This window comes from Pipistrellus kuhlii, unplaced genomic scaffold (genome assembly GCF_014108245.1).
Source record: "Pipistrellus kuhlii isolate mPipKuh1 unplaced genomic scaffold, mPipKuh1.p scaffold_m20_p_47, whole genome shotgun sequence".
Lineage (NCBI taxonomy): Eukaryota > Metazoa > Chordata > Mammalia > Chiroptera > Vespertilionidae > Pipistrellus > Pipistrellus kuhlii.
In genome coordinates, this window is record NW_023425548.1 from 752,157 (window position 1) to 779,059 (window position 26,903).

The window sequence follows — 26,903 nt, forward strand, 5'->3', positions numbered from 1 at the left end:
CCTCTTGTGAACAGACACACTATCTGATCACTTGTCCCCTCCCTGCGCTTCCCCGCAAACGCCTATGGTCATGGACACAATGGATATCAATATTTAATCATTCAATTGGCATGTTTTTCTATGTTTATTTTTCAGTTGCCTGCTCGACCCTCTTTTGTTTATTTTGTTAAGTCGCCTGGCTTAGAGTGTTCACCCCCAGAGGGCAAGATGCTTATCTTTCTAAAATGTGCTCAGAAGGCCTGCTGACTCATGCCCCAGACTCTCATACACGTATTATTATTATTGTTATTTTTAATTTATTTTAGAGAGAGGAAAGGGGAGGGATAGAGAAAAGCATTGATGGCTGCCTCCCATACACGCCCGAGCAGGGATGGCACCGTAACCTTTTGGCGTAGGGGAAGATGTTCCAACTAGGCCACGCGCAGGAACACACATTATTTTTGAAGGGGATTGTTTTGATTGTGTCTTCTAAGTTTTTCCCTTTAACTTTTCTACCACATCAGTGCACAATCTGCATTACTGAAATAACTTATGCAAAGTAATATGAAACAATGCACCACAGACTAAATATGAGTGAATTTTAAATGATTAAAGTTATTTTATAAAACATTTTTTTCTACTGAGAAATAAAGGAGAAAATAATGATAGCCATTAATGCAGCTTTTTAAAGTGTAACTTTGATAGTACAAATGTGAACACAAAATGGTACAATCCAGGATTTACGTTTTCAGTGGTCTTTCCCCAACTGTAAGTTTGGTCCCTAAAAAACTCTGAGGAATTTAAGACTTTAAGGAAAAGCACAAAGAGAGGAACAACAACCATCACTGAACCTATAGGAAATCTTACAATATTTTTGCATTTACGCCCTGGCTGGTGTGGCCCAGGTGGTTGGAGAGTCATCCCTTGCAAAGACAGATCAGTGTTTGATTCCTGGTCAGGGCACATACCTAGGTTTTGGTTCAGGCTTGATCCCTGGTGGGGGTGTGTACAGGAGGCAATCAATGATGTTTCTCTCATCAAAGTCTGTCTGTCACTAAAAAAAAATAAATAATTAAAACATATCCTCTGGGAGGAGATATATATTTTTTACATTCACTAAGTGATAAAGACACACTCTGAATAAAGACCATGTCAATGATATTTATAGGCCTTCACATAGTAAGAATGGGCACTGTACTATGAGTTCTTATTCACGCCACTTGTTTGCCAGACTCTAAGAATTTCATTTGCTTAAAGTTCATGTGAGATTTTTTGTTGTTGTTGTAGATAAAAAACCCTTACTACCTACATTTTAAATATTTGGTATATATTTCTGATTATATTACCTGTGCTTTGAAAGACTGTATTATTGTAAGCAATGTAATATAGAAAGTGAACGTTCCTGTAATCCACTCTTCCGAGATGACCAAGTTTGGTACATATCTACCATATCGGAAAAAAATGCCTATTTAACGCGTACTGGATAGAAAGTAGACATTCCTTTTTTAATTTTAATTTTTCCCCAAATGCCCCTGCCTTTGTAGCTTTATAATTTGGAGGCACCTCAGCTACCTGCCTTCTGGATTTGTGGCCTCAGAGCTGTGTAATTTGGATAATGGAGCTAGAAAAACCTTTGAAAACCTTTGTTGAACAATTATTTCTTCATCTGCATCCTGAGCTTTATTTTATTTGTTCTGCCTGTGATAACTGCATGCGGATGAGCCTACTCTCCTTTTTAAAACAGATCCCAGGGACTTGTCTGCTCACACTGCCCAAAGGAATAGACTGAAGGCTGACCTACTCATCAACATCTTATCTTTCCAGAAGCATCACTGCACAAACCTCTACTTTACCCCTGTGTTCATTCCACCCACTTTCTGTCCTTAGTCCTCACTTGCTTCCTTTTACTTATTTACTTTTATAAGGGTCTTGAAATATACCTTTTAAATATTTAAAACAAAGAGATCAACCGAAGGACTTGTATGCATGCATATAAGCATAACCAATGGACACAAAACTCTGGAGGGGTGAGGGCATGTATGGAAGTGGGGTGGGGGGCAATGGTAAAACATGTACACCCATAATACCTTAATAAAAAATGAAAAAAATAAACATTTAAAACAACATTTTTATTGATTTCAGAGGGGAAGGGACAGACAGAAATATAGAAACATAGTGATGGGAATCATTGATCAACTGCCTCCTGCACATCCCTCACTGGGGATTGAGCCTGTAACCTGGGCATGTGCCCTGACCGGAATTGAACTGTGACCTCTTGGTTCATGGGTCAATGCTCAACCATTGAGCCATGTTGGCTGGGATATACCTTTTTAAAAAATATATTGATTAGAGAGAGAAAGAAAAAAAAAACATTGATTGGTTGGTCCATTTATTTATGCATTCATTGGTAGATTCCAGTATGTGCCCTGCCTGGGGATAGATAGCCTTGGCTTAATGGGATGAGCTCTAACCACTGAACAACCCGACCAAGGCCCGAGCAGGAGTGACTTTTAAAATACCTCTCCAGCAGAAGTGACTTGTAGTTTGCACACACTGACACTTAAATTCCCCCAAGTGTTGAAGAAGTGAACTTAATTATCCATGTGCATAATTTTATGCACATTTGGAAATGGCTGTTCTAATTTCAACATGAAACCCAGATAAACATTTGGATCAATAATCCAGTTTTTCAAAGTTTAAAGTGTCAAGTGTAGAAAATATGAAAATGGGTAATAATAAACTTTAAGTATGCCACTTCATACATTTATCATTTGTCACAGATATGTCACATTTTTATGCTTAATAGACACTTTTAATTTATAGTTTGCATTTACCAAGTGAGCTTCTCCCCAGGCTCAAAATTCCCTTGGCTGTAAATTTAGTCAACTTGGAAAAGCCAGTAGGGAATAAGCCCTGAAGGAATTCAAATGACTCTCTTATTAGAGTCGTCATTTCAGCCATTTCAAAAAATGATGCTTTAATCAGAATAGACTGGAAATCAAATTGTGTATTTTGCTCAAATAGGAAACACAATTTAAAGTTTATTCTGGCTATTGGGAGGAAGGGAAGGTGAGCAACATAGCTGGAAAAACCAACACAAACTGTGTTGTGAGGATGAAAACAAATAATAGGAAGTGCCCAGTGTGTCCAGCCTACAGTTCATGCTTATTAAATGAGTTTACCCTAATTCTTTTGCAGATGGTTTGACAGGGTATTTCCCCCTCAATTCAAACCAAAGATGTTTTCAACTACCACGCTAATCTGCACAGAAATCTCATAGTCCAGTTGCCTCCCTGTTCAACAAGAAACTCAGAATCCTACATTTGTAGCCAGCCTTCCTTCCAGAGACCGCACGTGTCAGATCTCTGATTCTAGCCCCGTTTTTCTTTTGCCATGATTAAGTACTTGATATTTTTTTGTCTGTCCATCACAGCACATTGAACATTAAAATCAAGCTGCTGGGCTTGCACGGGCTTATATCTCCCAGCATTTTAGTCCACATTGCCACCGTTATTTTTGTGTGCCAGCTGTATCAGCCCTTTCTGGATCATTTTGTTAAAATGACGTTGTAATAACAAAACAGTCGGTGGAACAGGATTATCTCGAAGGTGCAGCGCATCTCTCCTTCGCAGACACGCGTTTCAACAGGAGAACCCGGGACGGGGCCGGCGGAGCCTGTCCGGGTCCGGGCGCGCGCGGCGGCAGCCTCCGCCTCCCTCCTCCTCCCCCGCGGCCGCCGCGCACGCCCGGACCCGGACCCGGATCCCGGATTCTCCGCTCCGCAGCTTGGCGCTCTCCCGAGCCGGAGCCGGAGCCGGAGCCGCGGCGTCAGAGGAGGAGGCCGCGGGGGCGGGGGAGGGGCAGTGAGGTCAGCGGCGGCGGCGCGGCCGGGGCGGCGCATGCGCGGAGCCAGCCCCGTGAGTGGCAGCGGCGGCGCGCGGGGGGCGGCGGGCCGGGGTGGGGGAGGGGGCGGGGGCGGGAGGAGGGGGAGCGCGCGGCGGCTGCCGTGTGTGGGCGAGACGACGGCGAGGGTGCGAGGTCTGTGGTGCTGGGCGCCCGAGCGACGCCGGCGCGGGCCTCGCGCGACGGCCACGGTGTGTGGTGCACGCACACCCGCAAACTTCCTCCTCCCCGGCCCGGGAGGCGGGCGCTGAGGGCCGGCGCCGGCGGGCCCGGAACCCACCACAACAACTGGAGCAGCTGTCAAAACTTCGCCGCCGCCGCCCGGCCTGACGCGGCCGCGGGGGAGGGGCAGCCGAGGGCGCGACCCCCGCCCGCCCGGCTCCCGTCCGCCCGCCCGCGTCCCCTCCCCGCCGCGGCGCCTGGGGGCGGGGCGCGGGCGGAGACCCCGCCGCCGCCCCTCACCCTCCGCGTCCCCGCCGCGCCCGCACCGGCCCCCGCCCGGCCCCGCCCGCGCCCGCACCTCCCCGCCCGCGGCCCCTCCCTCGCGCCGCCCGCCCCGCCCGCCGCCCCCCGCCCGGCCCCTGCGCGCCGAGCTGCGCGCGCCCGCGCCTATGTGTGTGAGTGCGTGTCCTGCTCGCCCCATGCTGCCGCCGCGCCCGGTACCTGCCGCCGCGCCCGGGGCTGCGGGAGATGCGAGAGGCTGAGCCGCGGAGGAGGAACCCGAGCGGCGGCGGCGGCGGCCGCGGCGGCGGCGGGAGGAGCCCCCCAGGAGGAGGACCGGAATCCATGTGTCTTTCCTGGTGACTAGGATGTCGTCGGAGGAGGACAAGGGCGCGGAGCAGCCGCAGCCGCCGCCACAACCCCCCGAGGAGCCGGGAGCCCCGGCCCCGAGCCCCGCAGCCGCAGACAAAAGACCTCGGGGCCGGCCTCGCAAAGATGGCGCTTCCCCTTTCCAGAGAGCCAGAAAGAAGTAAGTTGAGTGTGAGCCTCCAGGCCGGGAGCCAGCCGCCGCGCCGGGCCGGAGCTGTCACCGCGCGCCCGGCCCGCCGCCCCCGCGCCCGCCGCCCGCGGTGGGGGTGGGGCCGCCGCGCGCCCCCGGCCGGCGCCCGCCCCGCGCCCCGCGCCCCGCGGCCTCCCGCACCCCCGCCGCCGGGGCGGCCGCCGCCGCACTTTACTTTTTAGTTGTTCCGGGCGCCGCGCTCGCCGGAGCCTCTCTCGGGCGACCCGTGTCGCGGACGCCGCCCGGGCTCCCCGGCTTTTAAAAAGCAAACACGGCGCACACCTGGCGGAGCCGGCGAGTTTATTGTCAACTACAAAGCGCGCCCGGGCCGCCGGCCGAGCTGTCAAACGCCGCGGCCAGGTGGTCCCCGGCGGGGGGCGGGGAGGGGGGAGCGGGGGCGGGCGCGCCGGGCGCCGCTCTCCTTTGTCACCTCTAACTTTCCTGGCCCCCAGACCTGCGCTCTCCTTCCTTCTCCCTCTACTAGGAAGTCGTTTGACTTTTGCCTCCCCTCCCCCCCGGAGCCGCACTGCCCGGCGCCCGGTGCGGGCTGCGCGTGCGGGAAGTTTGGGGAGCGGCTGGCCGCGCCGAGCACGTTCGCTCCCGGGACGCGGGGGAAGCGCTGCCGGACCTCCGTGGAGGTGGCCGGGCGGGGGACAGCCTGATGGCTCTGAGCGCGCCCCGGCACCGTGGACTCCATTGCTCGCGGTGGCTGCACGGCAACTTTGCCTGGAAATGAAGACTCGCGTTTTGGTGCCAGGGAGTCGCTCAGCCCTTGTGACTCCTGAGGGTGCCACGGAAGGTCTGCGGCTGCTCCGAAGTTGTAGGATCGTGTGCGTCGCGTATTCATTTCATTGTACGGTGGTCTACCCAACTGTTGGCAGTGGAAGGGTAGGGTGCACGGATGGAGGAAGGCTGCGCATTTATGGATACCCTTGTGTTGTTGTCCGGGCGAATTCATTTAGTAATATTGTTGCGTTTGCTGATACAGAGTTAAAATAGTAGTGTTAAGTGAGGCGGAGCAGAGCGGGGTTATGGGAAGCTCAGGAAGCTTTCGACTGGAGTGCTTCCCCCTCTGCTTTCCTTTGGCTGTAAAGACGACTCAGGGCCTTCATCTTGCCTCCATATTTTATTGCCAGCTCTCACCGAGCTGTGACAGATCGTCTGGAAACAAGTACAAGATGTACATATTATTGCATTAGCTTCTTTGTGATACCGAGTTAGGGTTTGGTATGCCATTTGTTTTGTAATGTCTGCTGTAAAATCCCATTATTACTCCTGTATTAATTGAAATTTGGAGAAGGAAGGTAGAGTTTTGAATAACTTTAAACTTCTTTGCTACTTTTCTTATCCAAAGCAACACATATTAAGCCATATTAGGGTTTTAATTTGATTGTTTCCCATTTCGTTATTTGGAAAGCACTTTTTGGCGTCTTTCTGAACATTAATTTGGGATTATTGTATGTTTTATGTTTGTTTTTAAGTTTTTACTCTAGAAAGAGCACACCTATCTGTGTCAAGCCCCTCTTCCATACAAATGGCAAGTGTGTGGGGGCACAGGCGCTTTCCCTGAGATGGAAATGAGCTCACTTTTATTGCAACTTCCAGTACAGCAGAAGGAAGGCTGATTTGGGGTATTACAACTTCACTACTTTAATTTCCTTTACTATTTTAATTTCTACAGAATATACCCATCTAACAGCATGGGAAATGTTTAGAACAATTTTAACTCTCAAGAGAGTTTTCTCTTTTAGATTTGAAAACGGGTAGGAAATTAACTTGTGGTAACTTGGATGGTCCCAAACTTTTTAGTGAATTCTTTAAAATTAGGTACCTTTTGAAGAGGATGGAATCTCCAATTGTTTTAAAGAGAAATATAAATGGAAACCACTGAGTGAAGTGAAAGCAAAGAGAAGGGTTTTCAGTTGGGTAGTTCTCACAGTATTAGGGTTCGTACTTGCAGAACAGACCCTGCATTCCATTTGGTATTGAAGACCCTGAAAGTGAAACTGATAGGTAGCAAATGTAAATTGGATTGTAAATGCTAAAAGTATTTGCAAATTAATTATGTAAGAAATTAAAATTAATATTCTTTGTGAAATGCGCTGGAAATAGAGGTTTTTAAATTGTCAGCGTTATTTTATTTTATTTTTTAAAATATATTTTATTGATTTTACACAGAGAGGAATTGAGAGGGACAGAGAGTTAGAAACGTCGATGAGAAACACCGACCAGCTGCCTCTTGCATACCCCCCACTGGGGATGTGCCCGCAACCAAGGTACATGCCCTTGACCTGAATCGAACCTGGGACCTTTCAGTCCGCAGGCCGATGCTCTATCGACTGAGCCAAACCGGTCCCGGCTGTCAGTGTTATTTAGATAATCACTAAGTGGGTTGTTTTCTGCAGAATATGGGTGCATTATGTCACATTAAATTTTTTTTTTTATTAAATATATTTTATTGATTTTTGTACAGAATGGAAGGGAGAGAGATAGAGAGTTCGAAACATCAATGAGAGAGTCAACGATGAGCTGCCTCCTGCACACCCCCCCCCCCCCCGGGGATATGCCCGCAACCAAGGCACATGCCCCTGACCGGAATCGAACCCGGGGCCCCTCAGTCCCCAAGCCGACGCTCTATCCACTGAGCCAAACTGGTCCGGGCTAAAATTTTAATCTTTATTGTTGAAAGTGTTACATATGGTCCCCCCTTTCCTCCCCCAATTGATTCCCTCTACTTCTCCCCTCTCCCAGGCATCATGACAATTTTTAAACAATGGATTTGTCTGTTTGTCTTTGGATTAGAAAAAGTACTGCTAATTATACTTTCTTTGAGTTTGAATTTTTAATAATTAGGTAAACAAATTAAACATCTTACTTTATAATAGATAACTTTTTGACAGATATTGCCTCAGGCTTATTTAATATTAGACAATTTTAATGTTTTATCAAATTAAAACACAGGCTATATAGTTACTGGTTTTACATTATTATTACTTTAAAATTATGTTTACTACTTAAAATCAAGAATTTTGAACTGAAGCTATTAACCTTATAATTTGAAAAGTAGATATATTATATAAGTAGGAATTTCCTGTAGTACAAAAGTCAAGTGGAAGAGTGAACTTTACATTTGTATAAAAGTTCTTCTTAACAGTAAGGTCTGTCTAATTATTTGGTTATTTGAAGTAATTTTTATCAGAGATACAGGTGTTTATTGGTGAAGAAGTTCCTGCCACAGAGTAGACAACATTCTAGCGGTCTGATTACTTTTCTATTAATATTAAGGAAACTCTTCTGAAAGCTTTGCTGTTTTTTCTTTCTCTTCTCTAGAATATATAAGGTAAGCCAAGAGCATATTCTATCATATTTCTTTATTGTTAACCCTCACTGAGGATATTTTTCCATTGATTTGTAGGGACAGTGGGGGAGAGAGGGTAAGACAGAAACATTGATGTGAGAGAAACACATCGATTGGTTGCCTCCTTTATGAGCCCCACCAGGTACAAGGAACGTGTCTCTGACTGAAATCTGAAATCGAACCCCGGACCCTTTGGTCTGCAGGGCGACACTCCATCCACTGAGCCAAACTGAATAGGGCTCTACTGTATTTCTTACCAAGTCAACAGAGTTGATATGAAGGATGCGATGGGCCTTGGGGTAGCACAAAAGCAGCAGGTGGTGGGGATAGCCTTTCTGAGGCACTGTTCTTTTTTTTTCAAAGTAGCAATATCTTTATTTACAAAATATACAGTTTCACAGAAACAGCCAAAGCCAATGAGAGGGGCCTGCTTTTGGGGAGACATCTTTCCCTCCTCACATCATCAGCCACCAACCAAGAGCCCTAGCTGGGCCATGTGAGGCACTGTTCTTGACCCTCTTTACATGAACTCTTTATACCCTGTACCTACAGTAGGTCAATTACTATTATTACAGGCCACCTTGAAGATTCTTGCTGCAGAAAAATTAGGCAAACTAATGCTGTCATATAAGGGATCAGCAAATATATCATAGCTGGGCTGCCGGTGATGTGAGGCCCCTCCCCCAACAGGTTTTCTCATTTCTGTAGCCGTGAACTTGAAATAGTGACTAAAAAAGCTGATGGGCCCGGTCTACGTATTCAGTGGTTGAACGACAGTGCAGGATCTGGTTCAATTCCCCGGTCAGGGAACATGTGTGGGTTTTGGGCTCTATTCCCACTAGGGGCTGTGTAGGAGGCAGCTGATAGGTGAAGTTTCTCTCATTAATGTTCCTATCTCTCCCTTTCCTTTCCAATTTCTCTAAAAATAAAAATAAAAACATTTTTAAAAAACTCTGTTGCACAGTATAGTTGAGAGATATTGTTATTTATGCTTTTTGAGATAATACAACTATGTAGTCTTTATGATAGTAATTCTTTTTATTTTATTTAAAAAATTAGATAAATGGACATTTTCAGTAATTACTGGCCTCTGGAACTTAGTGGGCACTGAAATGTTTTAATTTATTTGAAAAAGCTGGTCCAGGAACCGCATGTGTTGTCTAACCTGACCCTGCTCCTGTTTGTCTTATTCATGCAATCTCTAGTCTTTGAAAATATGGTGTGAGTTTTTCTAAAATCCTCACGTGAGGCTGTTTTTTCATTGATTTTTAGAGTGGAGGAGAGAGGGAAAGACAGAATTATAAATGTGAGGGAAACATCGCGGTTGTCTCTTGCACGAGCCCTGGCCCTGGGGAGCCTGCAAACCGAGGTTTGTGACCCTGACAAGAACTGAACCCAGTACTCTTCAGTTCAAAGGCTGACTTTCTCTCCACTGAGCCAAAAACGGCTAAGGTGAGAATACAATGTCTTTAGTCAAATATAGAATTTCTAATAAGTATATTGGTGGTTATTAATATGTAAACTTGATAAACAAGATTCTCATGTAAATATAAGTCTCGAAAGCTTACTTTCCCATTCTGAAAGTAGTGCTTTAATACATTTTCCCATTATATCAGTTAATTCCACCATGCCAGATGTGTAGTCAGTTTGCACAATGACCAGGCACACTGCTCCACCCTTACCTTTCCCCTACCTTTTTTGCAAAATTGCACCTTCTTCCCCCCCACAATCAGATTTCCTCTGGGCAGATAGTACTTGTTCAACCTTGTGTTCGCCAGCCACTTACTGTGGTGCCTGAGGGGCTTCCACGGAGCCACCCGTCCTTCCGAACGGGACCGGCCAGTTTTTATTCCAGAGAGCCTGCCTGCCTGCCCTCTCTCTCTGTGTGCTTTCCTGTGGGGGTCTGTGAGATCCCTGCTGGGATTGGCTAAATTTTTAATCTTTGAGATGTTTGGACTGAACATAGCTAATATAGAATAAACTTTCTGGTCACTGTGTGTGTGTTCCTTTTTTCTTCATTGTTTTGGCCCATCTTTTCATGTCAATAAACATATTACTTCTCTCTTAAATTTTTTTTTATCATGTTTGTACTAAAGTGGCTATTTTCAGAACTTCTTGGCAATATAAATTGCAGAAGTTATTGAGTGAAGTAGGGGTGATGTCTTTTTTTTTTTCTTGTGATGGCATAAGCTTGTGGTTAGTGTAGAGTCTACATTGTAGACCAATCTTGAATTAGTAATTGGAAGTGTCATTTTCTCTATTTGCAGAATTTGAAGGACTTCAGAACACAAGAGAAGCAGGAATGACACAGCTTTTTTTGTACTTTGTCTAGAAAAAAACCTGTAAAAGATAGGAAAATTGTTAGACTTTGCTTCTGCTGTTAATTTTTGTGGGAGCAGTAGCTATGTATGCTGCACAAATGCTGAAATTGTTTAAGAAGTTTCATTCACGTTATTCACAGAGCATGTATGTAATATGCTGGGATGTGGACAGTCAGCCTGGATGAAGGTTCACTGCGGCCAAGAGGGGTCTGCAAAGATTTGGAGGAAGCAGTACTTGCATTAGACCTTGAAGGATCAACAGGATTTAGCCTAGTAGAGTGAGAAGAAAGTGAGCGTTGGAGGTGGGTAGCAATGTGATTAAAATTATTGAGGACTGAGGAAAGTGTTAAAGGTGTTTTCTTAGAGTGTGACTAGAACAAGAGGCTTACTATGGGGATTAGGGCCAGGCTGTGATGGTTCGTGCATGCCACCCTAATGAGTTTGTGCTTTATGGTCCCAGAGTTATAAACTGTTTACAAGGACCAGGTAGGTAATTGAAATGAGTTGCTTGCGGCTTGTAAGATCCTGAATGACAGCTGACACTGAGGCCTGTGGGGAAAATGGTGAATGAACACGTGGAGAGTCCCAGGAGCCCCTGGGCCTTGCCTATGTGCAACCCATAGACAGTTTTGCCTGGTGGTTGCCATGTGAGATTGGGAGATGTTGCTGCTAGATACTCTGGTTTTAGGTGAAATCTCTTGATTTTTAAGTATTTTCAGGTAATTAAGATCCATGGCACTATTTGGGACTGGGTACACCTTGTGGGCTAGGTTTATCTGTGGCCCGTGGGTGTGCTGCAGGTCTTCAATCCATGTTTGATGCCCCAGGTTATTTTATTGTGTAAATTAATGCTTTGAAAGCAGATATTTGGAGTCTTCCTAAGGACAGGATGCTATTAAATTACTTGGTATTCATTACTTTATTGAATGAAGGTATCTAATACTTGATTTGATGATAGGTATTTTAGGAAAACCACCCTGATGTTAATATGCGGAGAGGACTTACCTGGAGGCAGAGAGAAAAGGCTCTTGCAGTAGTCACAGAATGAGGTAATCAGGGCAGAGGGTAGACTGTTGGTAGTATGGTTGGAAAGGAACAGGGATTTCAGTCAATGCAGAGGAGGAATTTCAAAGTACCTGACATAGAGGTCTAGAGCAGTGTTTTTCAACCTTTTTTGGGCAAAGGCACACTTGTTTCATGAAAAAAATCACGAGGCACACCACCATTAGAAAATGTTAAAAAATTTAACTCTGTGCCTATATTGACTATATATAAAGTAATTCTCTTGAATAGGAATCAAATAAACACAAAGAAAGTATTTTATAATTACTTTATTATGAAATATTAAGTAAACAAAATAGTGAAAAATTATAAAATTCTTGTCTTGTCTGCACTTACGGCACACCAGGCAACATCTCGCGGCACACTAGTGTGCCGCGGAACAGCGGTTGAAAAACGCTGGTCTAGAGGATGGAAATATCTGGGAGTACTGGGATGTAGAGTTGGAGTTTAGGAGGCAGATTAGGATAGGCGATTAAAGATGTGATTTATCTGAAATCTGAGAAAATGGATAGTAGAAAATAGTAAAAGGATTAAAATATTTACCCTTGAGAGATAGGGGTAAAGGGACCCAAAAAGTCTGTAAAAATGAGAAAGGAAATCAGAATATAATTCCCAGTATAAATGGGCAAGTATGCACATATGTACAAGGATGCTCATGGCAGCTGAGACAAGTAGAAAAACAGTAGAGAAGAATTGGTAACAACAAAATACCCATCAGCGGACAGCCCTGTGGTTTTTGTCAGGGCAGAGGGGTAGAGCAGACCTGTGGGTACCCAAGTCTGTGATAACTTGCTGATTTGAGGAAGCAGTTTCCAAGAGTTGCAAAGCTGTAAGTTTAGAACTATTTTTTTTTTTAAAAAGCCCAAACTATATATTTTGTGCATAGAAAATGATTTGGAAGGATACATAATAAACATGAGTACTTCTGGGGAGTATATATCGATACTTTCGATGCAATTTTTTTATTTTTATTTATTTATTTATTTATTTATTTATTTTTCGATGCAATTTTTTTAAAAAAATACTTTTATTCAAGTATAAGTACAATCTTAGTGGTTTATATTAGTTTCAGATGTACAACATAGTGATTCAACATTTTTATATCTTACACTGTGAATTTTTTTCCTTCTTTTTTTTAATCCTCACCCGAGGATATTTTTCCACTGATTTTTAGAGAGTGAAAGAGAGAGAAATATCAACGTGAGAGAAACGCATGGATTGGTTGCCTCCTGCATGAGTCCCGACCAGGGCCCCTGCCAGGGAGGAGCCTGCAACCGAGGTATGTGCCCTTGGCCCAAATCAAACCTGGGACTCTTCAGTCTGTAGGCTGACACTATTCACAGCCAAATCAGCTAGGGTTCGATGTAATTTTAAAGCAGCCAATACATGGCTCAGTGGTGAAGCATTGACCTATGAACCAGGATGTCAGGGTTCAATTCCCAGTCAAGACACATACATGAGTTGTGGGCTTGATCCCTAGTAGGGGGCTTGCAGGAAGTAGCCAATCAATGATTTGCTTGCATCATTGATGTTTCTATCTCTCTCCTCCTCCTCCTCCTTCCTTCCTGAAATCAATAAAAATATAAAAAAGCTAGGTGAGCCGAAACCAGTTTGGCTCAATGGATAGAGCGTCGGCTTGGGGACTGAAAGGTCCCGGGTTCGATTCTGGTCAAGGGCATGTACCTTGGTTGCGGGCATATCCCCAGTAGGGGGTGTGCAAGAGGCAGCTGATCGAAGACTCTCATTGATGTTTCTAACTCTATCTCTCTCCCTCTCTGTACAAAATCAATAAAATATATTAAAAAAAAAAAAAAAAAAGCTAGGTGATTTTTGAACAATGTGGGGATTGGGCACAAACTCCCTGCACAGTAAGAAGATCTAAAAAGAAATTCTCTTCATTGATTTGAGACAGAGAGGGAGAGGGAGAGAGAGAAACATCAGTATGTTCCACTTAATTATGCATGCATTTGCACTCATTGGTTAATTCTTACATGGTGTCTTACTAGGGATCGAACCCACAACATTGGTGTATCAGGATAATTCTCTAATCCAGCGTTTTTCAACCGCTGTTCCGCGGCACACTAGTGTGCCGCGAGATGTTGCCTGGTGTGCCGTAGGTGCAGACAAGACAAGAATTTTATAATTTTTCACTATTTTGTTTACTTAATATTTCATAATAAAGTAATTATAAAATACTTTCTTTGTGTTTATTTGATTCCTATTCAAGAGAATTACTTTATATATAGTCAATATAGGCACAGAGTTAAATTTTTTAACATTTTCTAATGGTGGTGTGCCTCGTGATTTTTTTCATGAAACAAGTGTGCCTTTGCCCAAAAAAGGTTGAAAAACACTGCTCTAACCAACTGAGCTACCAGGCAGAGCTATATATATTATATACTACGTTCTTACAGTAAAGTAAACTAGAGAAAAGTGTTAAGAAAATCATATGGAAGAGCAAATAAATACATTTACAGTATTTATTGAAAAAAATTCAGTATAAGTGGACCTGTGCAGTTCAAACTCATGTTGTTAAAGGGTCAACTGTAATTTAAAACTGTAGTCTTGTTTTACAAATGAGAAAACCAGGTTGTGGGGACACTACCAATTCTTGAGCCAAGATGTTCTGAATTCAAATCATGGGTCCATCACTTAGTAACTGTGTTTGACTTTGGGAAGTTACTTGACTCTTTTGTGCCTTTATGACCTCATCTGCAAAATGGGCATACGAGTACACTCAATTTTGGATGGTTGTGAATTTATATGTGTCTAGAATTCAGAACAGTGGCACAAACTAAGTGCTATTAAGAGTGCTTTTTAAGAATTTGCTGTTATTGTTTTTGCTGTCATCAATTATCAATCAAGTGTTTGCCTGGAATCATGGGACCTGTTAGTGACAAACATGTGATAAGATACCAAACTCTCTAAAAATGCCATGGCATTAAAATAAGGTAATAGTTATTGGGATTCCGGAGTAAATAAAGATTTCCTTTCTATACAGCTGTCCTTAATAAAGAGAAAAATAAGATAAAAAATCTAGGTCAGCCTTAACTGGTTTGGCTCAGTGGATAGAGCATCTGCCTGCGGACTGAAGGTTCCCAGGTTCGATTCCAGTCAAGGGCATGTGCCTTGGTTGAGGGCATATCCCTTGTAGGGGGTGTACAGGAGGCAGCTGATTGATGTTTCTCTCTCATTGATGTTTCTAACTCTCTATCCCTTTCCCTTCCTCTCTGTAAAAAAAAAATTAATGAAGTATATTAAAAAAAAAACACCTAGGTCAGCAGAAATTTCTATAGAATATTTCATATTATGAGTAACATATGAAAAGCAACCACAGTAATTCTATAGAAGCTATATGTATGGTAATGTTATTACAGAATCATTTCAAAAATTTTCATTACCCAGAGTTATTAATGCTTTCATAGTGATCTTTGGTTAGGTCTCTCTAAATTAGACTTACAATAAAGTGGGGGTTTTTATTTTTCAAAGAATATATTTTTATTGATTTCAGAGAAGGAGGGGAGAGAGAGAGAGAGAGAGAGAGAGAGAGAGAGAGAGAGAGAGATACATCAATGATGAGAGAATCATTAATTGGCTACCTCCTACACGCTCCTCACTGGGGATTGAGCCTGCAACCTGGGCATATACCCTGACCAGGAATTGAACCTTGGCCTCCTGGTTTCAAAGGTCGACACTCAACCACTGAGCCATGCCAGCTGGGCTGTAATGTGGTTTAAAGTGACTTTTTAAATGTCTTTTATGCTTAGGTCACTTTTAATTCATTTATGCAATCCATTTACATCAGAAGTAACAGTTGATGGTCATAGTGAAGTCTGTGTGTTTTGTTTTTAATTCCATCTTAAGTGAAGCCTAGCAAAAACTTCCTAATTTCCTGATCTTTGGGATCCTGATGACATCATGTACCTTGTGTTTGGAGTAAGCACCTAGTTGCATATAAAGTAACAATGTACTTAAAGAGTTATAGAATTTAAAGACTAGCTGAGAATTCTGAGAACGTTTAGTCTATCCCCTCATTTTATAGGTTGCTGAGCCCTAGAGAGATTACAGCATGCCTAGAGAGATTAAAGTCATACATCAGGTGTTAACTATCGGTAAATAAAGGGGAGGAGGTAGTCTGTTACATTGGTGACTCCCAAGGAGCGAAGCTACTGGACTCATGCTATTGAACCCGGTATCTTGGCTAGCTCTGGGACTCACTTTGCCCAATAGAATGCAGCAGAAATGACACTGTGCTAAGTTTTGGGGCCACGTTTTAAGAAGGCTGGAACTTCCACTTTTGCAAGCTTGGAGCCCTGTGTTGTCATGTAAGAAGCTAGATCATACCCTGCTGAGGAATCCACGTGGAATAAGGAAACAGGGAGGCCCAGCTATCCCCATGTCCCAGCTTAGTTCTGCCCGAAGTCAGGTGACCACCAGTAAGATCAGCTGAGGAGCCCTAGCCTTCGAGCCTTGCCCAGATTGCAAAATTAGGAATAAATGAAATTGTGTGGTTTACATTTGTTAGTTTTTATGGTGGCTTGTTAAAAAGCTATATAGATTGAAAGCAGATGATTTGGGGAATTAAGGGATTCTGAGAACAAAAATATATTTGAGATGTGTATGATAAAAATCATCATTTTTCATCTTTTACTGAGATAGTTCAATGATGTTGTCCCCTACCCTCTGTTCCTCATTTCACTAAAGGCATTTTGAAATAGAGATGGTCATTGCATCCACATCACATTAAAAAACAAAAAACAAAAAAAACACACAAAAAAAACCAATGGCCAAAGACAATCCCTTTCTTTAAAACACTCTAAGAAATACCATAGGCTTCAGCTTGTGTGTAATTGGCTGGAATGTAGCCATATGACCATATGTAGCTGCAAAGGAGGCTGGGTTTGTAGTCCTTAGCCTAGACCCGTGGTCGGCAAACTGTGGCTCGCGAGCCACATGCAGCTCTTTGGCCCCTTGAGTGTGGCTCTTCACAAAAATTCTACGGCCTGGGAGAGTCTGTTTTGAAGTAGTGGCATTAGAAGTTTAAGTTTAAAAAATTTAGCTCTCAAAAAAAATTTCAATAGATGTACTATTGATATTTGGCTCTGTTGATTAATGAGTTTGCCGACCACTGAGCTGCCTAGAATAGATTTAGAGTGTGATTACCAAGGGTGGGTGTGGACATTGCAGAAGTATCCAACAGTCTTTACCATGTGGAGTAAGGAAACAGAGCAACCGGTTTATCTCCATAGGTCTAGTGAGAGAGATGAATTTGAACACTGGAGATGTAGATTGATTTTATATTGAGGGCCAGTCCCAATTCAGTGATAGTGATTGCTTGCAATGCTCTGTTGAACCAGAGTTCCTAATTTTTTGGCTCCAGCAGGGTAAGGAAGTAGTAGAAGTATTTGTTTTTGGGTAAATATGGGAGTGATAACATGCTGCCATTTTCATATTATCCCATGTACACCTTAGCTTTTTATTATGTACAGTTACTTTACTTCTAAAAATATTTTTATTTAGAAATTTTTATTATTATGCTAACCTTTAGACTTTTTTCCTTAAAAAAAAATGTCCTAAAATGTATTCCATATTTTAAGAGTTTGTTAATAAGTCTGAGTCCCAACTTTGTGCAGAACATTCTCCAAACTGGAGATGATGATGATGATGTAGAGAAATACTGAACTCTTTATGTGTATGTCAGAATGTCTAGAATATACTGTGGAAACAAGGAGCTTCAGTTCTTAGTGGCTTCAGTCAATAGGGATGTATTTCTCACTCATGCTACACTTTTAGGATGGGCCGGTGGAGGAGCTGTACAACATCTACACCTGGCTGAGGGAGCTGTCTCTCTGTCCTCCCGTACTTGTCAAGGGAGGAAGAGGACAGCAGGGTAGACAGTGCTCTAGCTTTTTAAAATCAACTTGAGCCGGGATCGGTTTGGCTCAATGGATAGAGCGTCGGCTTGGGGACTGAAAGGTCCCGGGTTCGATTCTGGTCAAGGGCATGTACCTTGGTTGTGGGCATATCCCCAGTAGGGGGTGTGCAAGAGGCAGCTGATCATGACTCTCTCTCGTTGATGTTTCTAACTCTTTATCTCTCTCCCTTCCTCTCTGTACAAAATCAATAAAATATATTAAAAAAAAATCAACTTGACTGAAGGAATGGGGTGAGTGAGGAACTAGGCACAACTGGGCTGACCAGTGTTATTTCATTTGATATTTTTAACAGTCACATGCAGTAGAATCCTTAGGTATAGCTTTACGGGTGAAGGAGCTAAGTTTCAGGAAGATCACTTGGTGTTTGAATCCAGGTGTGTCTGACTCTGGTCTTTGCTTTTTAAAGAACTCCAGTCCAGCTTTCAGCTAGAACATGAAAAAGGTCTGAGAATCTAATGTATAACATGGTGGTTATAGTTGATAATCATGTAACACTGTGTTACATGATTGAAATTTGCTAAGAGATTGGAACTTAAATATCCTCACCAGAAAATGAAGATAAATATATGATGTGATGGATTTATTAATTAACTAGATGGGAGGAATCCTTTCACAGTGTTTGTGTACAGTATTTCAAATCATCATGATATTGTTTTAAATATCTTATAATTTTGTCAGTTACACCTCAGTAAAGCTGAGGAAAAAAATGCCCATGCACAAAAGAGAAATTGCAGCCCTGTATGTGAGAAAATGAGGAAGGGAAAGTAAGTTGGGAATTCCAAAATTTAACTGTAGGTAATAGGGAGCCATTGAAAATTTTACATAGTTACATTGTCTCTTGGTTAGAAAAATAACCTTGGCAACAAGAGGGAAGATGGTATGTAGGAGGCATATATCCCATTTGTCATTTAAAAAAATTGATTTCAGAGAGGAAAGAAGAAGGAGAGAAAGATAGAAACATCAAAGATAAGAGAGAATCATTGATCTGTTGCCTTCCACATGCTCCCCACAGGAGATAGAGCCCAAAAGAACTGGTTTGTGCCCTAGCTAGGAATCAACTATGACCTCTTGGTTCATAGACCAATGCCCAACCACTGAGCCACATTGGCAGACACCTTATTTGTCTCGTTACAGGGACCAGAATGAAAACCCAAGTGATTTTTTTTTCAATCAAGAAATAGTATTTGCCTAACTTTCAGTTTCAAGTTATTCAATCCCAGAACCAGAAAGAACTTCAAAGTCATCTATTCCAGTGTCTTCAATTTATGGGTCTAAAATGACATGCCAACAGGCAAATTTGACATCTAAGATTATACTATTGGGAGACAATAGTCTTTTTTGCTAACAAAAGAAGGTAAATACCTATGGTAGGTTCCATTAGCTAGCAACCAAGTGTTACACCTCTGATTGGAAAATGTCTTTGTGGTCCATTCATGTTGTTGCATGTATCAATAGTTTCTTTAAAGTTTTAAAAAATTTATTGGCTAGAGGCCCGATGCACTAAATTCATGCAAGGGCTTGGCCCCTGCCTCCTTGGTGGCTGCCTCTACCTTGCCCCTCCCTACTACAGCAGCCCTCACAGCCCAGGCTTCTTTTTGGAAGGTTGTCTGGAAGGACATCTGGTCTGATTAGCATATTATGCTTTTATTATTATAGATTTGAGAGAGATAAACATAGATTTGTTGTTCTACTTATTAAAACATTAATCAGTTCATTATTAAAACATTTATACAAAGTGGATTTGGAAATTCTGCTCTTATTTATTTATTTTTATTTATTTCTCGTTATTAAAACTATCTCGAGGATATTTTTCCATTGCTTTTTCAAAATATATATTTTATATTTTTAAAATATATATTTTTAAAAATATATATTTCATTGATTTTTTACAGAGAGGAAGGGAGAGGGGTAGAGAGCTAGAAACATCGATGAGAGAGAAACATCGACCAGCTGCCTCCTGCACACTCTCTACTGGCGATGTGCCCGCAACTATTGTACATGCCCTCGACTGGAATCGAACCTGGGACCTTTCAGTCTGCAGGCCAATGCTCTATCCATTGAGCCAAACCCGTTTCGGCTCCATTGCTTTTTCGAAATAGTGGAGGGAATGGGGAGAAACTTCTAGAGAGAAACATGGAAGTGAGAGGATTCATCCATTGGTGTCTCCCACAGAGGCTGGGACCAGGGCTGTGGGTGGAGCCTGGAATTGAACTTAGTACCTTTCAGTCTGAGGGCCTATGCTCTATCTACTGAGCCAAACTTGGTAAAAAATAAATAAAATATATTTAAAAAAAAATCTATCCTATTATGGGGGATGTCTTATTTTTGATTCACAAATTTCTGTGTGTGTGTGTGTGTGTGTGTGTGTGTGTGTGTGTATATATATATATCTAAAAGCCTAAGTGACCATCATGACCCAACGACCAGAATAACCGGTTGCTATGATGCATACTGACCACCAGGGGGCAGATGCTCAATACAGGAGCTGCCCACTGGTGGTCAGTGCGCTCCCTCAGCCAACCTCCTGTGGCCCACTGGTGTCGGCATCCAATGTCAATTCCTTCTGTGCCCGGCCCAGCGACCATTGCCTTCTCTCCTGACTCCAGTGGGGCCTTGGGCCTCAGGTTGGGATGGGGAACCAGGGGTGGGTAGTGATGGATGCAACCCCTTTTCCAGGGGGCTGAGGGCCAGCTCCCTCCTTGGGGTTGGCAGCCACCTCCCTGGCCAGTAGGCTCTGATTGGCCCGTGGTTCCTCTCTTTGTCCCCCCTGGCTAGCAGGCCCTGCTTGGTCCAGTCTTGATCAGTCCTGATCGGCTAGGCCTAGGGACCCCACCCGTGCACAAATTCATGCACCAGGCCTCTAGAGTGTATATTAGGACTTTTTAGAGCAATTTTAGGTTTACAACAAAATTGAGAAGAAGGTACCTAGATTTCCCATATACCCTCTGCCCCCACACATGCATAGCCTCCCCCATTATCAGCATCTCCCACCAGAGTGGTACATTTGTTATAACTGATAACCTACAGTGACACATTTTTGTCACCCAGTTTGATGTGAAATTTCACTTTTGGTGTTGTACATGCTAAAGATTTTTAACAAATGTATAATGACATGTATCCATTTTTATGATATCTAGAGTACTTTACTTCCCTAAAAATCCTTTGTGTTCCAATTATTCATCCCTTCTTTCTCCCTAACACTTTTTTTTAACTCTATAGTTTACCTTTATATATTTTTGATGCAAGTCCTTTGATACATGTTCCCATTCTGTAGCTTATTCTTTTAATTTTTAAGTAGTATCTTTTGAAATGCTGATGTTTCTAATTTTGATAAAGTCCAAATTATCATTTTTCCCCTTATGAATTATGCTTTTGGTTTCATATTTAAGAGCTCTTTGCCTAACCCAAGATAGAAAAGATCTATGCTTACTTCTCTAAGCTTTTATAATGTTAGGTTTTACATTAAGGCCATTGCTTACATACATGTGGAGTTAATTTTTGGGGATGGTGTGAGGTAAAGTATGAATTTATTTTGCAAATGGACAAACAGTTGTTTTAGCACCATTTGTAGAAAAGACTGTCCTTTCCTCATAGAACTGTTACAACTCCTTTTGAAAATCACTTGAATGTAAATGTGGGTTTATGACTGGATTCTCTTCTGTTCTTTTGATCTGTGTGTCTGTCCTTATGCCAATACTACAGTAACATGATTACTGTAGATTTATTATGTTTTGAAATTACAATAGGTAGTGTAATTCCCTCAGTTTTGTTCTTTTCCAAAATTGTTTTGCCTATACAGTTTCCATATAATTTTTATGGTTAGCCTGTCAACTTCTACAAAAAAATCTATGGGACTTTTGATAGGGATTACCTTACTCTTCCAATTATGAAATCGTGTGTATCTTCATTTTGATCTTTTAATTTCAGCAATATTTTGTAATTTTCAGTGTATGCCTTGTGTTTTTTTTTGTTAAATTTATTCCTAAGTATTTAATATTTTTTGATGTTGTTGTAAGTTGAATTGTTTTCTTAATTTCATTTATAAATTGTTGCTAGTATATAGAAATGCAATTGATTTTTTTAAAGGTGGTAAGGCAGACTTGATTTTGGGGGGGACTACTACATTGGGGTTTTGTAGTAAGAGAGATTGGGCTCAACTCCGAAGGTATAATTGATTTATTTATTGGTCTTATATTCTGTTACCTTACTAAATTAACTTAGTATTAGTATTACTTTCATTTTAGTATTAGTAGTTTTTGTAGGTTCTTCAGCTTTTTCCCTACATCCAAACAGATAACTCATAACTGATGAGCTGCTTTAAAAACCTCATACTAAGTTTTATCCTGGGACAAGTGTCTTTCATGTTCCCCTTTCAACACTTGTGGTACTTATGGTCTTTTTTTCTCTTTTGTAAAAAGATGTTTTTATTGATGAGATAGGAAGGAAGAGAGAAACATTGATGAGAGGGAAACATTGATTGACTGGCTGCCTCTTGCACTGCCCCCATTGGGGGATGAAGCCCACAGCCCTGACTGGAAATCAAACCATGACCTCCTGGTGCATGGATTGGTTCTCAGCCACTGAGTCACACACCAGCTGTGTTTATAGTCCTTCTTGAATGGAGGATCTGAAGTTGGCAGCCGAGTAGAGATGAGTTTTTGACAAAAAACCCACTTAATTTTCTCTGACTCAGGCGAGGGTTAAACAGAAAGACAACTAGCCAAGAAAAGTAAGAGAAGTGTACACAAGCACCCACATTTCATTCTGAGAAGTTATACACTTTTCAAGCAAAATAGCTATGCGATTTTTAGCAAATGCCTTCTTGGTGCTTTCGTTGCTTCAGTTGCTAAGTGGGTTAATAATAGTGCCTACTTCTTATGGTTGTTGTGATAATTAAATTCATGCATGTGAAGTGCTTAGCATGGTGTCTGACATACAGTAAACACTTTATTAATTTCATTAGCTTTAAACATGCAGGAATTCAGCAGGAGGATGAAGACAGGAAAACTGTTTAACTGTCAAGAGTCAGATCATCCTACTGTGGGTTTGATGAAATCTTGGGGTTAGGGGCATTCTTAATATCTTTTTATTATAGGTTATAGGTCCCTTTGGATATATCCCCACTTTCTACAGAAGAATGCAAACAGGAATGTAGCTATACAAATTTTGTGTAATTTAAAGGAGAAGGTTCAGTGACCCCCTGAAGCTTATATAAAAGCTTTGTAGGGGTCAATATCCCCTAGAATTAGGATTCTTCAAAAAATAAAGTGCTCTCTGAAGGTAACTATTTTGAATGTGGGAGGGGATGGAGGTTTCCCCTCAGAGCTAAGTCCTTGAATGGAACAGTTTAGGACATAAATACCAGCATTAGTGTTGAAAGTCACCCGATTAATGATGTCTAGGAAGGGCACTTACTCTTTCAGGAGTGTGATCAGGTTTTGGTAGATTGTGGGGTATGTGCATTTCAGGGCATATATTTTGATTGTACCTAAGAAAGTATGTTGAAATGAGTGAAGCTGTTAGAGAGATAATGGTGAAGGGCCCTAATTTATTAAGTAAATTTGCACAAACTTTAGTACTTCAAGTATAATTAGTAGGAAAGTACAGTGACAAACTTCTTGTTGCCATATTGAGACCTAGAACTGCGGTTCAAGGTTTTTGCAGTTAAGCCAGATTATAATCGAGGGGCAGATTAGACTCCTAGTGTTTTGGATGATGCCTATGGCTTCTCAACATTGTATCCCCCGAACACAGAGTCCAAAGTTTTTGATATCCTTATGTTTACATTTTTTAAAAATCCTTACCTGAGGATATGCTTTTATTGATTTTTTTTTTTGGGGGGGGGGGGAGAGAAAGAAAGAAACATTGAGTGGAAGAGAAACATTGATTGATTGTCTCCCATATGTGCCCCAACTGGGGATCGAACACACAATTTAGATATGTGCCCTAACCAGGAATCAAACTTGGGACCTTTTTTTTTTTTAATTTTTAATAAATCTTTATTGTTCAGATTATTACAATTGTTCCTCTTTTCCCCCCCTTAGCTCCCATCCACTGAGATCCCACCCTACCCTCTGTCCTTATCCCCCTCCCCAACTGTCCTCATCTATAGGTGAATAATTTTGTCCAGTCTTTTCCCACACCCCCCACTCCCCTTTCCCCCCGAGAATTGTCAGTCCACTCCCTTTCTATGCCTCTGATTCTATTATATTCATCAGTTTATTTTGTTCATCAGACTTTTTTATTCACTTGATTTTTAGATTCACTTGTTGATAGATAAGTATTTGTTCATAATTTTTATCTTTGCCTTTTCTTCCTCTTTTTTAAAAAATATATATTTTTATTGATTTCAGAGAGGAAGAAAGAGGGAGAGACAGAAATATCAATGATGAGAATCAATGATTGACTGCTTTCTGCATGCCCCACACTGGGGACCAAGCCTGCAACCTGGGCATATGCCCCTGACCAGAATTGAACCCTGGACCCCCCAGTCCACAGGCTGACGCTCTATCCACTGAGCCAAACCAGCTAGGGCTCATCTTCCTCTTCTTAAAGAATACGTTTCAGATTTTTATATAATATTAGTTTAACGGTGATGAACTCCTTTAGCTTTTTCTTATCTGTGAAGCTCTTATCTGCCCTTCAATTTTGAATGATAGCTTTGCTGAGTAGAGTAATCTTGGTTGTAGGTTCTTGCTATTCATCACTTTGAATATTTCTTGCCACTCCCTTCTGGCCTGCACAGTTTCTGCTGAGAAATCAGCTGACAATCGTATGGATGCTCCCTTGTAGGTAACTGTTTTTCTCTTGCTGCTTTTAATATTCTCTCTTTGTCTTTTGCTCTTGGCATTTTAATTATGATGTGTCTTGGTGTGGTCCTCTTTGGATTCCTTTTGTTTGGGGTTCTCCGCGCTTCTTGGACTTCCAAATCTTATTTCTTTTACAAGGTGGGAAAGTTTTCTGTCCTTATTTCTTCAAGTAGGTTTTCAGTATCTTGCTTTCTCTCTTCTTCTGGCACACCCATAATTTGGATGTTGGTACGCTTGAAGTTGTCCCAGTGACTCCTTACACTACCTTAATATTCCTTCATATTTTTGGATTTTTTTTTTTTTTTTTTTGGCTTTTCCAGTGGGTGTTTTTTGCTTCTTTGTATTTCAAATCTTTGACTTGATTTTTGCGATTCTCTAGTCTGATGTTGGATCTCTGTATATTATTCTTTATTTCAGTCAGTGTATGCTTAATTCCTAATTGATCCTTTTTCATTTCCTCGAGGGTATCGCTAAATTTATTGGCCTTTTCTAAGAAATTCTTGAAAAACCTTATAACCGTGCTTTTGAACTCTATATCCAGTTGTTTGCTTTCCTCCATTTCTTTCATTTGTGACCTGTTTCTTTGTTTCCGCCTTTTGGCTGCTTCCCTGAGTTGATGGAGTTGCTTTGTGTGCTAGGTGTCCGATAGGGCCCAGTGGCTCAGCCTCCCAAGTTACCTGAGGTGGATATTCTTGGTGCACCCCATTGTGGGCTGTGTGCACAGTCTTGTTGTAGTCAAGCCTTGATTGTTGTTGGTCTCACTGGAGGGAATTGACCTCCAGGCCAAATGGCTGTGAGGATCAGTTGTGTCTATGCTGGTAGAACTTCTGTGCTGGAGACACCCTTGTCAGACAAGACTTGCCTCAGTGGGGCTTTGGTGCTCACTGAGTCTGCCCCCTGAGTGTTTCCCTTATGGAACTGGGGAGTTGTAATCTGGATGGTCCCACTCTGACCCCTGGGTACACTGGCTCTTGGATCTCTAAGGAGATGCTAATTTAGCCTCTGCCTGAGGCCACCCAGCAGGAGCTACGGAGAGATCTACAGATTCCTCTTCTTTGTTTGAGTTTTGGAGGTGCCCAGATGAGGCCCAGCTGTTAAAGAATGCAAGATGCTGTGGGGCCTTGGGCCTTCTTTTGGATGTTCTGGGTCTCACTGACTCAGCTGCAGTTTGTTAGGTAAGTTTAAATTCAAAGGACCAGGCCATTCATATGCAAAAGCCTCTGCACTCAGTTTGGATGGGGCAGGGACTCAGGGCAGAGCAAACAGCTATGACTTTGAGGGGCAGGATCTCAGGGCAGAGCATACAGCAATGGCTTCCTGTAAGCCCTGCCCTAAGAGATCCCTGGGTCTCAGTGTCCCATGGTAATTGCTGCAAATACCTCTTGAGAGAAAGCGACCCTCAAGATTTGCCCACTGCCAGACAGTCCAGTTTCTCCCTGTATGAGTCTGGGTTCCCAGAGTCTCGCCCAGAACTGGAGTTCAGAGCAGTGGGAGTTTTTGTCTGACCTCCCGATTGAGAAAGCCAACCTCATACTCAGTTACTAGCCCTCTCTGCGTGTCTGTGCCTTCGTACTTCTGCATCTCCTGTGAGTCTCAGTGTGCTTTTGCCTTCTAGTTGTAGAATTTCTACTCAGCCAGCCTTCCTGTGATTTTGGATGATGTCCGTTTTGTCCTTTAGCTGTAGTTTTGAAATTATTGTGCGAGGCAGCAGGTTAGGTGTTTACCTATGCCACCATCTTGGTTTATCTAAACTTGGGACCTTTTGATGAATGGGACAATCAAACAGTTAACTGAGCCACATAGGCAGGGTGTTTTATTTTTCTTTTAAGGTGATGAAGATTGGGAATAAATCAAAGTATAAATTCCCCCTCCTCATCCCATATAATTATATCAGGAATTGTTCTTCCTTTCTAATTGCTGGCTTTACTTCTCTGTTTTTATTTTTCTTTTGTCTTTACGATACAGCCCCCTTATTAGCCTTTCTAGTGACCCTTTACTCCTCCAATTAACCCTTCTTTTCAAATCCTTTTCTCTTGTTTCCAAGGCAGGGAGGGCCTGTTCCATCAGAAGTAACTGGGCTGTGTAGGCATTGCTGTTGGTGCCAAGTGCCCTGAGGTTCTTATTTATTTATTTATTTACTTACTTACTTACCTTTTTTGCCCTAAGGTTCTTGATCCTTGTTATTATTGCCTTTGGAAAATGATACTGGGTAAAGAACTTAATGATCACTTCACATTTGAAAAAAAAAATTTTATTGCCAAAATTCTATATCATGTCTTTATTTATGATATCTGGTGATACTTATAAGTCTAGTATTTTTAAAAAATATATATTTTATTGATTTTTTACAGAGAGGAAGGGAGAGAGATAGAGAACTAGAAACGTCAAAGAGAGAGAAACATCGACCAGCTGCCTCTTGCACACCCCCCACCCGGGAAGTGCCCGCAACCAATGTACATGCCCTTGACTGGAATCGAACCCGGGACCTTTCATTCCGCAGACCGACGCTCTACCGCTGAGCCAAACTGGTTTCGG

At 42.3% G+C, this 26,903-nt stretch overlaps 1 protein-coding gene and 1 long non-coding RNA gene across 2 annotated transcripts in view; both read left to right on the forward strand.

Moving 5' to 3' along the window:
• Positions 1 to 4,457: 4,457 nt before the first annotated feature.
• The window catches only part of KMT2C (lysine methyltransferase 2C), a 240,541-nt gene continuing 218,095 nt past the window's right edge, over positions 4,458 to 26,903 (forward strand). Inside the window, 1 exon segment of the mRNA XM_036412645.2 lies at positions 4,458 to 4,852. Within this exon segment, the coding sequence (XP_036268538.1) occupies positions 4,692 to 4,852 (161 nt within the window). The 5' untranslated portion in view covers positions 4,458 to 4,691.
• LOC123651307 lies at positions 13,994 to 15,111 on the forward strand. Its single transcript, XR_006739928.1, has 2 exons — positions 13,994 to 14,663; positions 14,900 to 15,111. It is a non-coding gene; the product is annotated as an uncharacterized LOC123651307 (long non-coding RNA).